The following is a 13,072-nucleotide window of genomic DNA, read 5'->3' as shown; positions in this document are numbered from 1 at the left end:
CCGCAGGAAATAGCAAACAAGAAGACTCCAATAGCAATAGTGAGGATAAATTACCAAAAACAACTGGTGGGAGCTCCATTGTTGGTGCTAGGGAGGATAGAAGTAAGACAGGGAAACATGCACCAACAGGGAATACAGTCACAGAAACCCAAGGCAAGCGGAAACCAAGCCTGTGCACATACTATGCACTTGGTATCTGCTGGCATGGGAAATCTGGAAAAACAGATGGGACGTGCAACTATGACCACCCTAGAAAATGCCATGCCCATATGACAACAGGAAAATGCAAACTCCCTTCCTGTAAGCTTTTTCACCCTGAAATGTGTACCTCTTCAGTATAGGAAAGACTGTGCTATAACTTAAATTGCCAGGCATACCATCTAAAGGGGACAAAAAGATACAAAACATCCAGGCCATGGGAAAACCTGGGTAGCCACAGCCACTCAAGAGGGAGAGGTTTTTTAGTGCCAGGAAGGAAAAAAAACTGGCAGGAAATGGCAGAAATCGTACACCAAATCCAGTCATTCCTGGAGTGGAACCACAGTCGATGGCCTCCACTCCAAACCAACAGATACAGATACTAATGCCGGAAAAAAAATCCCCCCCCAGTACCAACAATACCACCAGTCCGATAACATTCTTCTTTGCAAATATACAGGGTCTAAAGCCAGCAACAAACAACAAAATACCTTTCATCCGTGGACTGCTTGCAGAGGCAAAGGCAATGTTCGCGGCTTTCACTGAGACCCACATAAAGGATCACTTGGACAATGAAATATGGATCCCAGGTTACAACCTATACAGATGTGACAGAGTGAACAGGCAAAAGGGGGGGGTTGGCCTGTACATTGCAGAGTCACTTGTTTGCACAGAACTGCTTAATGCCTCAAATGACGTAGTGGAAGTTTTAGCAGTAAAGGTCGAGAACCAAAACCTAGTCATTGTGGTAGTCTACAAGCCTCCGGATGCAACATCCCAGCAATTCCAGGAACAGCTGTTAAAAATTGACCACTGTCTGGAAAATCTTCCAGCTCCTGCACCCAACATCTTGCTCCTGGGGGATTTCAACTTAAGGCACCTAAAATGGAGGAATATAGCAAATAATATTGTTGCAGTAATAACACCAGGAGGCAGCTCTGATGAAAACTCACACTCACACGAGCTTTTAAATCTCTGCACAAAATTCAATTTAAACCAGCAAATAATAGAGCCTACTAGACTGGAGAATACACTAGACCTCATCTTCACTAACAATGATGATCTGATAAGAAATGTCACCATATCAAAAACAATATACTCAGATCACAACATAATTGAGGTTCAGACATGTATGCGAGGAGCCCCAGACCGACAAAATGAGACTAGTCACGAGGGAGCATTCACCAAATTCAACTTCAATAACAAAAACATAAAGTGGGACCAAGTAAACCAAGTCCTAACCGATATAAGCTGGGAAGATATACTAAGCAACACAGACCCAAACTTATGCCTAGAACAGATTAACTCGGTGGCACTCGATGTATGCACAAGGCTTATTCCTCTAAGAAAAAGGAGGAGTAGATGTAAAATAGAAAGAGACAGGCGCTCCCTTTACAGGTGACGGAAAAGAATAACAGAGCGGCTAAAAGAGGTCAATATATCTGAAATGCGTAGGGAGACACTGGTCAGAGAAATAGCAAGCATCGAACTTAAGCTAAAAGAATCCTTTAGGAGTCAGGAATCGCGGGAAGAACTAAAAGCTATAAATGAAATCGAAAGAAACCCAAAGTATTTCTTCTCCTATGCCAAATCAAAATCAAGAACAACGCCCAGTATTGGGCCCCTACTTAAACAAGATGGGTCCTACACAGATGACAGCAAGGAAATGAGTGAGCTACTCAAGTCCCAATATGACTCAGTTTTTAGCAAGCCACTAACCAGACTGAGAGTCGAAGATCAAAATGAATTTTTTATGAGAGAGCCACAAAATTTGATTAACACAAGCCTATCCGATGTTATCCTGACGCCAAATGACTTCGAACAGGCGATAAATGACATGCCCATGCACTCTGCCCCAGGGCCAGACTCATGGAACTCTGTGTTCATCAAGAACTGCAAGAAGCCCCTATCACGAGCCTTTTCCATCCTATGGAGAGGGAGCATGGACACGGGGGTCGTCCCTCAGTTACTAAAAACAACAGACATAGCCCCACTCCACAAAGGGGGCAGTAAAGCAACAGCAAAGAACTACAGACCAATAGCACTAACATCCCATATCATAAAAATCTTTGAAAGGGTCCTAAGAAGCAAGATCACCACCCATCTAGAAACCCATCAGTTACACAACCCAGGGCAACATGGGTTTAGAACAGGTCGCTCCTGTCTGTCTCAACTACTGGATCACTACGACAAGGTCCTAAATGCACTAGAAGACAAAAAGAATGCAGATGTAATATATACAGACTTTGCAAAAGCCTTCGACAAGTGTGACCATGGCGTAATAGCGCACAAAATGCGCGCTAAAGGAATAACAGGAAAAGTCGGTCGATGGATCTATAATTTCCTCACTAACAGAACACAGAGAGTAGTCGTCAACAGAGTAAAGTCCGAGGCAGCTACGGTGAAAAGCTCTGTTCCACAAGGCACAGTACTAGCTCCCATCTTGTTCCTCATCCTCATATCCGACATAGACAAGGATGTCAGCCACAGCACCGTGTCTTCCTTTGCAGATGACACCCGAATCTGCATGACAGTGTCTTCCATTGCAGACACTGCAAGGCTCCAGGCGGACATCAACCAAATCTTTCAGTGGGCTGCAGAAAACAATATGAAGTTCAACGATGAGAAATTTCAATTACTCAGATATGGTAAACATGAGGAAATTAAATCTTCATCAGAGTACAAAACAAATTCTGGCCACAAAATAGAGCGAAACACCAACGTCAAAGACCTGGGAGTGATTATGTCGGAGGATCTCGCCTTCAAGGACCATAACATTGTATCAATCGCATCTGCTAGAAAAATGACAGGATGGATAATGAGAACCTTCAAAACTAGGGAGGCCAAGCCCATGATGACACTCTTCAGGTCACTTGTTCTATCTAGGCTGGAATATTGCTGCACTCTAACAGCACCTTTCAAGGCAGGTGAAATTGCCGACCTAGAAAATGTACAGAGAACTTTCACGGCGCGCATAACGGAGATAAAACACCTCAATTACTGGGAGCGCTTGAGGTTTCTAAACCTGTATTCCCTGGAACGCAGGAGGGAGAGATACATGATTATATACACCTGGAAAATCCTAGAGGGACTAGTACCGAACTTGCACACGAAAATCACTCACTACGAAAGCAAAAGACTTGGCAGATGATGCACCATCCCCCCAATGAAAAGCAGGGGTGTCACTAGCACGTTAAGAGACCATACAATAAGTGTCAGGGGCCCGAGACTGTTCAACTGCCTCCCAGCACACATAAGGGGGATTACCAACAGACCCCTGGCAGTCTTCAAGCTGGCACTGGACAAGCACCTAAAGTCAGTTCCTGATCAGCCGGGCTGTGGCTCGTACGATAACTGGTTTATTATAACTAGTTTATTGTTATAACTGGTGTATTATAACTATTTTATTTATTGTTATAATTGGTTTATTATAACTGGTTTGTATATTATAACTGGTTTATTTCTTATAACTGGTTTATTTATTGTTATAACTGGTTTATTTATTGTTATAGCTGGTTTGTTAGAACTGGTTTATTGTTACAACTGGTTTATTGTTATAGCTGGTTTATTGTTATAGCTGGTTTATTTATTGTTATAGCTGGTTTATTGTTATAACTGGTTTATTTATTGTTATAGTTGGTTTATTATCACTGGTTTATTTAGTTATAACTGGTTTATTATCAAGGTTGTACAACATCAAGGTTGTTACCTTGATGTTGCTGCTGTGATCATTTATGCCCTAAATTTTACTCCATATATCAAGGTTAATTTGTTGTATAATTATTTAGTACAGGTAAATATAATTATTTAGTACAGGTACATGTAAATATAATTATTTAGTACATGTACATGTAAATATAATTATCATATATATAAATTATCCACCAGGATAACACAAAGTTTTCAAGAGACTGTCCCCCAGGATGCCACCCACACCAGTCCACTAACACCCAGGATGCCACCCACACCAGTCCACTAACACCCAGGATGCCACCCACACCAGTCCACTAACACCCAGGATGCCACCCACACCAGTCCACTAACACACCAGGATGCCACCCACACCAGTCCACTAACACCAGGATGCCACCCCCAACCCAGTCCACTAACACCCAGGATGCCACCCACACCAGTCCACTAACACCCAGGATGCCACCCACACCAGTCCACTAACACACAGGATGCCACCCACACCAGTCCACTAACACCCAGGATGCCACCCACACCAGTCCACTAACACACAGGATGCCACCCACACCAGTCCACTAACACAGGATGCCACCCACACCAGTCCACTAACACCCAGGATGCCACCCACACCAGTCCACTAACACACAGGATGCCACCCACACCAGTCCACTAACACCCAGGATGCCACCCACACCAGTCCACTAACACACAGGTACCCATTTAACTGATGGGTGAACATAGACAACCGGTGTAAAGAAACACGTCCAATGTTTCAACCTTGGCTGGGAATCAAACCTGGACCCTCACTGTGTGAAACCACCTGTTACCACCAGGACACGGGGCACCGTGCCTAAGTTGTCCTAGTTAATCTCCACACTACTGTAAGTTTATTTACTTACAAGTACACATAAATACAGTTACACAAATTAGCATACAATGTTTGAAGGTAGCATTATAGGTGACCTTAAAAATAGGCTGAAAATTGTCCAGATTTAAGTAGTTATTATGTACTAGGATTAGTCTGCCCGATATGCCCCAGCATGATAGTGACTTTCTTTGTACTTAGCAAACCAAAATTGTAATTACACATTGTAAGTAATTATTCAGGTATACACAAATACAGTTACATAGATTATCATACAAGACTGTTCAACTGCCTCCCAGCATACATAAGGGGGATTACCAATAGACCCCTGGCTGTCTTGAAGACCCCTGGCTGTCTTGAAGACCCCTGGCTGTCTTCAAGACCCCTGGCTGTCTTCAAGACCCCTGGCTGTCTTCAAGACCCCTGGTTGTCTTCAAGCAGGCACTGAACAGGCACCTAAAGTCAGTACCTGACCAGCCGGGCTGTGGTTGGTACATTGGACTGCGTGCAGCTAGTAATAACAGCCTGGTTGATCAGGCCCTGGTCCACCATGAGGCCTGGTCACAGAACAGGCCACGAGGGCGTTGACCCCCGGAACTATCTCCAGGTATACTCCAGGTATACTTAGCAGCATATGTGTAAAGAACCTGGGATAACCTAAAAAAGTCAAAGTGACTTATTTCCATTGGCCAGTAGGCCTGCTGCAGTGCTCCTCCATTCTTATATTCATATGTTTATGTACAGTAGAACCCGCATATGCAGAGATTCGGTTTCTACAGTTTCGGTTATCCACGGTTTACTGTGGCCTGAACATATCCTTAATTTTGCTTAATAATGTTGGCAAGACACGACAGTAGTGATGGTGGCAGTTGTTCAGAGTCTAAGACAGGACAGTAGTGATGGTGGCAGTTGTTCAGAGTCTAAGACAGGACAGTAGTGATGGTGGCAGTTGTTCAGAGACTAAGACACGACAGTTGTGATGGTGGCCAGAGACTATCAAGTGCTTCCCATTAGTAAAAAAGTGATGATTCTCCACTTACTGTGTGTAATTTATCAATTAAACTTCATCATAGGTATGTATGTAAGTGAGAAACAACTTAGTCATACCCTGAGTTTCAAACTTTCTTCGTTCCAGAAGGCTGTTCAAGTGCCATTACCGAATGAATTTGTTCCCATAAGGAATAATGTAAATTAGATTAGTCAGTTTCAGACCCCAAAAATACACTTACAAAGGCACGGGCAATAATACACTTACATAATTGGTCGAGTTGGGAGCTGTTCAAAACTCGGGGTACCACTGTATGTGCATATGGTTGGGTACTATCTGTGGTTTTGGGCATCCAGGGTAGGTCTTGGAACATATCCCTCATGGATATAGGGAGACTACTGTAGTCTTATCATTACAGGTCTATCAGAATGTGGGAGCCAAGATACAAGAGGACCTATCAGAAGCACCGGTGATCATAGGGGTGAAGCAGGTACCCATTGATCAGCTTATAACCAACAGAACATACTGTTTCTTCTCTCTCACTATTAAAGCTCAGGAAGCCAACATGCCTCTCCTTGATGCTATTTTAGAGAACGTAAGATCAGGTAATATTTGTTAGCATTTTTTACCTGGGGAGGGTTAGCAACCCAGGATAACCTGGGGTGGGGAGGGTTAGCCACCCAGGATAACCTGGGGTGGGGAGGGTTAGCCACCCAGGATAACCCAGGATAGGGAGTGTTAGCCAGCCAGGATAATCCAGGGTAAGGAGAGTTAGCTACCCAGGATAACCCAGGGTAGGGAGTGTTAGCTACCCAGGATAACCCAGGGTAGGGAGAGTTAGCCACCCAGGATAACCCAGGGTAGGGAGTGTTAGCCAGCCAGGATAATCCAGGGTAAGGAGAGTTAGCTACCCAGGATAACCCAGGGTAGGGAGTGTTAGCCACCCAGGATAACCCAGGGTAGGGAGTGTTAGCCACCCAGGATAACCCAGCATAGGGAGAGTTAGCCACCCAGGATAACCCAGGGTAGGGAGAGTTAGCCAGCCAGGATAACCCAGGGTAGGGAGAGTTAGCCAGCCAGGATAACCCAGGGTAGGGAGAGTTAGCCACCCAGGATAACCCAAGAAAGTCAGTGGGTCATCGAGGACTGTCTGTCTTACATATTTCCATTGTGGTCCTTCAATCTTGTCCCCCAGGATGCCACCCACACTGGTCACTTACTGCTAGGTGAACAGTGACAGCAGGTGTAAGGTGACTAACACCCAGGTATCTACTTACTGCTAGGTGAACAGTGACAGCAGGTGTCTTAAGGAAACACGACCTACTGTTTTCACCCGTACCGCGAATCAACTCCCGGACCTCAGTGTGTGAGCTGAGAAATTCACAGTATTTTGTGTTTTCAGAACATCCGGTTGCTGGACTATGAGCGTATGTGTGACAGGCAAGGCCAGCATGTGGTGGCGTTCGGCAAGTATACTGGAGTTGCTTGCATGATCAACATTCTTAATGGACTTGGTCTTTGTCTCCTAATACTTGGGCATCACACACCCTTCATGGTATGCTACTACTTGGGTATCACACACTCTTCATGGTATGTTCCTAGCACTTGGGCATCACACACCCTTCATGGTATGTTCCTAGCACTTGGGCATCACACACCCTTCATGGTATGTTCCTAGCACTTGGGCATCACACACCCTTCATGGTATGTTCCTAGCACTTGGGCATCACACACCCTTCATGGTATGCCATTAGAAATACCCCTCCACGATGGGCAATACTCTACTGGCAGTACTGTACTGACAATAAGTTCTGTCAGTCTTATTATCAGTAACTGCTATAATAATACAAATAATTAGTATAATCAGTAAATATTGAATCAGTTGATTCCTACAGCACATTGGACCCACCCATAATTACCGCAACACAGAGATGGCAAGACAGTCAATTCGTGACACTGGCTATGAAATTTCGCTGGGCATGATGCCGAAATCCATTGGTTCTCTGATGTTTATCTTCACGGGCACTGGGAACGTGCCGCAGGGGGCCCAGGAGATAGTTCAGGAGCTGCCCCATGAGTATGTCTCTGTGAAGGCGTTGAAGAATTTGAAACTCCTGAACAAATGAACCTGATAGGCATTCAAACTGCTGTACATGGGGTGAGTAATTATGAATGACCTAACTGGTCACACCTCCACCACTAACTGGTCACACCTCCACCACTAACTGGTCACAGACTGTACCATGATTACTGGATGAAGGTTCAAACCTACACCACTAACCGGGCACAGACAAAGTTAAATGTTTATTTCAGCTTAATACAATGTTTGTACAGTGATGGGTGACATGATACAATGTACAGTGATGGGTGACATGATACAATGTACAGTGATGGGTGACATGATACAATGTTTGTACAGAGATGGTTGACATGATATAATGTTTGTACAGTGATGGGTGACATGATAAAATGTACAGTGATGGGTGACATGATACAATGTTTGTACAGAGATGGGTGACATGATACAATGTACAGTGATGGTTGACATATAATGTTTGTACAGTGATGGGTGACATAATACAATGTTTGTAAAGTGATGGGTGATATGATACAATGTGTGTACAGTGATGGTTGACATGATGCAATGTGTGTACAGTGATGGTTGACATGATACAGTGCATGTACAGTGATGGGTGACATGATACAGTGCTTGTACAATGATGGGTGACATGATACAATGTACAATGATGGCTGACATGAGACAGTGCTTTTACAGTGATGGTTGACATGATACAATGTTTGTACAGTGATGGGTGACATGATATAGTGTACAATTGTGACAATGTATGGATGTGACATGATACAATGTTGTACAGTGATGGGTGACATGATGGTTGACAATGTTTGTACAGTGATGGGTGACATGATATAGTGCTTGTACAATGATGGGAGACATGATACAATGTACAGTGATGGGTGACATGATACAATGTGTACACAATGATGATTGACATGATACAGTGCTTGTACAGTTATGGTTGACATGATAGTGCTTGTACAATTATGGGTTACATGATAGTGACATGATAGTGCTTGTACAATTATGGGTTACATGATAGTGATTGTACAGTGATGGGTGACATGATAGTGCTTGTACAGTGATGGTTGACATGATACAGTGCTTGTACAATGATGGGTGACATGATACAGTGCTTGTACAATGATGGGTGACATGATACAGTGCTTGTACAATGATGGGTGACATGATACAGTGCTTGTACAGTGATGGGTGACATGATAGTGCTTGTACAATGATGGGTGACATGATACAGTGCTTGTACAGTGATGGGTGACATGATACAGTGCTTGTACAATGATGGGTGACATGATACAGTGCTTGTACAATGATGGGTGACATGATACAGTGCTTGTACAGTGATGGGTGACATTTAGGTGTGCAAGCAGGAAGCCCATAGTCATGCAGAGCATTTTGGGTTCAGTTTACAATATTTTGACTTTACAACGGTTCGACTTACGAGAGTTCGACTTTACGATGGTGTAGTAGCAATTACTTTGGAGATGAAACTTAAGATAATTACCCAACATGAAGGTAACTTGTATTCATTCATTTACTTTTTAATACTGGTACAGCCTCTCCTCACTTAACGATGGAGTTCCATTCATGAGACCACGTCATTAACCCTTAAACAGTCCAAACAGATTGAAATTCAAATCCGTAGTGCTCCAAACGTAGATCTACGTTTTTTTACATATTTTCGAACATAAAAAAACAAATGTAGATAAAAGTTTTTTTACACATTTTCAAATGGAAAAAAAAAAGATCTACATTTTTTTACATACTTTCAAATGTTGAAAAAACGTATATATACGTTTGGACCATTTAAGGGTTAAATGAATTCGTCGCTAAGTGACGAGCATATTATAATGGTAGTGTTTGTGTCAACCAGCTTTGATAATTTTTTAATGTCGTCTTTGCACCATTTATAACATTTCGGTAAATTTTTACACATACAGCAGCGTACTGTATATTGTAATAAACAGAAGAGAGGAAATCAGCTCTAATATACATTATTTAAGTATGGATACTGGTCAGAGAGCCCATTGTAAGTCCAAGGCATCGGTAAAGGAGTACGTTGCTAAGTGAGGAGAGGCTGTATTTAGTTAGTTACAGTAATTATTTGTTTATTTACTGATTCAATGACAGTAGTTATTAATTTGTTATTTATTTAGCATATCATATTTATATTTTCCTATGATATTTTCAACTTACGATGGGTTCGTTAGAACATAATCCCATCGTAAGTCAAGGAGCACCTTCCTGTGCCTTTAACAGTGATGTTTCTACTGTTGGTGTAATTCTAAACTTTTGATCATGTTGGTGCTTGAAAATAAAGACTGGGTGAGAGTTTTGTTTGTAAGAATTGTTTAGCATGATAAATAATAATAATAATAATAATAATAATCTTTATTTCTGCAAGTACATGTACAGTAAATCCTTGACTTACAAACACCTCGAGAATCTCGTGTATTGTCTATAATATTCATTATAGAGGAAGTCTTCAACTTAGAACACATTGGGGACTTTCTGTATTGTGTATAATAATGATATACACAATACAGCTAGCCCTCCACTTTCACGAGCTTCAAATATTCGCAAATGCCCAGCCGCCCAATCATAACATTTTTATTATTATTATTATTAACACACTGGCCGATTCCCACCAAGGCAGGGTGGCCCAAAAAAGAAAAACTTTCACCATCATTCACTCCATCACTGTCTTGCCAGAAGGGTGCTTTACACTACAGTTTTTAAACTGCAACATTAACACCCCTCCTTCAGAGTGCAGGCACTGTACTTCCCATCTCCAGGACTCAAGTCCGGCCTGCCGGTTTCCCTGAATCCCTTCATAAATGTTACTTTGCTCACACTCCAACAGCACGTCAAGTATTAAAACCCATTTGTCTCCATTCACTCCTATCAAACACGCTCACGCATGCCCGCTGGAAGTCCAAGCCCCTCGCACACAAAACCTCCTTTACCCCCTCCCTCCAACCTTTCCTAGGCCGACCCCTACCCTGCCTTCCTTCCACTACAGACTGATACACTCTTGAAGTCATTCTGTTTTGCTCCATTCTCTCTACATGTCCAAACCACCTCAACAACCCTTCCTCAGCCCTCTGGACAACAGTTTTGGTAATCCCGCACCTCCTCCTAACTTCCAAACTACGAATTCTCTGCATTATATTCACACCACACATTGCCTCATACATGACATCTCCACTGCCTCCAGCCTTCTCCTCGCTGCAACATTCATCACCCATGCTTCACACCCATATAAGAGCGTTGGTAAAACTATACTCTCATACATTCCCCTCTTTGCCTCCAAGGACAAAGTTCTTTGTCTCCACAGACTCCTAAGTGCACCGCTCACCCTTTTCCCCTCATCAATTCTATGATTCACCTCATCTTTCATAGACCCATCCGCTGACACGTCCACTCCCAAATATCTGAATACATTCACCTCCTCCATACTCTCTCCCTCCAATCTGATATCCAATCTTTCATCACCTAATCTTTTTGTTATCCTCATAACCTTACTCTTTCCTGTATTCACTTTTAATTTTCTTCTTTTGCATACCCTACCAGATTCATCCACCAACCTCTGCAACTTCTCTTCAGAATCTCCCAAGAGCACAGTGTCATCAGCAAAGAGCAACTGTGACAACTCCCACTTTGTGTGATTCTTTATCTTTTAACTCCACGCCTCTTGCCAAGACCCTCGCATTTACTTCTCTCACAACCCCATCTATAAATATATTAAACAACCATGGTGACATCACACATCCTTGTCTAAGGCCTACTTTTACTGGGAAATAATCTCCCTCTTTCCTACATACTCTAACTTGAGCCTCACTATCCTCGTAAAAACTCTTCACTGCTTTCAGTAACCTACCTCCTACACCATACACCTGCAACATTGCCCCCCTATCCACCCTGTCATATGCCTTTTCCAAATCCATAAATGCCACAAAAACCTCTTTAGCCTTATCTAAATACTGTTCACTTATATGTTTCACTGTAAACACCTGGTCCATACACCCCCTACCTTTCCTAAAGCCTCCTTGTTCATCTGCTATCCTATTCTCCGTCTTACTCTTAATTCTTTCAATAATAACTCTACCATACACTTTACCAGGTATACTCAACAGACTTCTCCCCCTATAATTTTTGCACTCTCTTTTGTCCCCTTTGCCTTTATACAAAGGAACTATGCATGCTCTCTGCCAATCCCTAGGTACCTTACCCTCTTCCATACATTTATTAAATAATTGCACCAACCACTCCAAAACTATATCCCCACCTGCTTTTAACATTTCTATCTTTATCCCATCAATCCCGGCTGCCTTACCCCCTTTCATTTTACCTACTGCCTCACGAACTTCCCCCACACTCACAACTGGCTCTTCCTCACTCCTACAAGATGTTATTCCTCCTTGCCCTATACACGAAATCACAGCTTCCCTATCTTCATCAACATTTAACAATTCCTCAAAATATTCCCTCCATCTTCCCAATACCTCTAACTCTCCATTTAATAACTCTCCTCTCCTATTTTTAACTGACAAATCCATTTGTTCTCTAGGCTTCCTTAACTTGTTAATCTCACTCCAAAACTTTTTCTTATTTTCAACAAAATTTGTTGATAACATCTCACCCATTCTCTCATTTGCTCTCTTTTTACAATATTTTATGAAGTTTTCATGTGTTTTATGATTGTTCGTGGTTCAATAGGTTAAGGAAGCAATATTTCCTGCAACTTGGGTTACTGCATTTTGCGGCTTATTAGACACACTTTTTTTTTCCATAAAATGTCTCTAGAAACCACCCTGCATCCTATAAACTGATGGTCAGTGACTGGAGCGGGTTATTTGTGTATCGTTCCAGTCACAGTATTGTGCCTTTTTTTGTTATTTTGGGGTGTGGGGTGGGCTGTAGCTCTCCCAGTTATATCCAATGCTGAACCATTGAAATAAAACAAATCATAAGTTGTGAAATACAGTAATTTTGTCCTCAGGATGCGACCCACACCAGTTGGATTACTGGGTGAAGGCTCAAACTTCCATCACTAACTGGTTATAAACCATGCCATGTTTATTTCTCCTGGGTGACTTGGTTATTTTCTTCCTGTGAGCAGCGACCAACAAGATTTACTCTTGTGAGGCGAGCCGTTGCTATCACTTGGCTCATAAAGACAGTGGACAGTAGGATGCTGTCGAATATGAAGAACATACTGAGAGATGCATCTCTG

The 13,072-nt window shown here is 42.5% G+C and overlaps 1 protein-coding gene across 7 annotated transcripts in view; it reads left to right on the top strand.

Moving 5' to 3' along the window:
• LOC138850937 (alpha-aminoadipic semialdehyde synthase, mitochondrial-like) overlaps positions 1 to 13,072 on the top strand; it is a 218,327-nt gene extending 205,255 nt beyond the window's left edge. For 3 of the 7 annotated variants that reach the window (XM_070102507.1, XM_070102508.1, XM_070102506.1), the window contains exons 2-4: positions 6,160 to 6,336; positions 7,144 to 7,296; positions 7,637 to 8,565. In XM_070102507.1, coding sequence (XP_069958608.1) covers positions 6,307 to 6,336; positions 7,144 to 7,296; positions 7,637 to 7,867 — 414 coding nt within the window. In that variant the 5' untranslated portion in view covers positions 6,160 to 6,306 and the 3' untranslated portion in view covers positions 7,868 to 8,565. The other 4 variants (XR_011394288.1, XR_011394287.1, XR_011394289.1 and 1 more) reach the window with 4 other exon arrangements.

This window comes from Cherax quadricarinatus, chromosome 82 (assembly GCF_038502225.1).
Source record: "Cherax quadricarinatus isolate ZL_2023a chromosome 82, ASM3850222v1, whole genome shotgun sequence".
Classification (NCBI taxonomy): domain Eukaryota; kingdom Metazoa; phylum Arthropoda; class Malacostraca; order Decapoda; family Parastacidae; genus Cherax; species Cherax quadricarinatus.
Note: the sequence above shows the minus strand (reverse complement) of the source record. Positions and strands in the feature narration are given on the sequence as shown.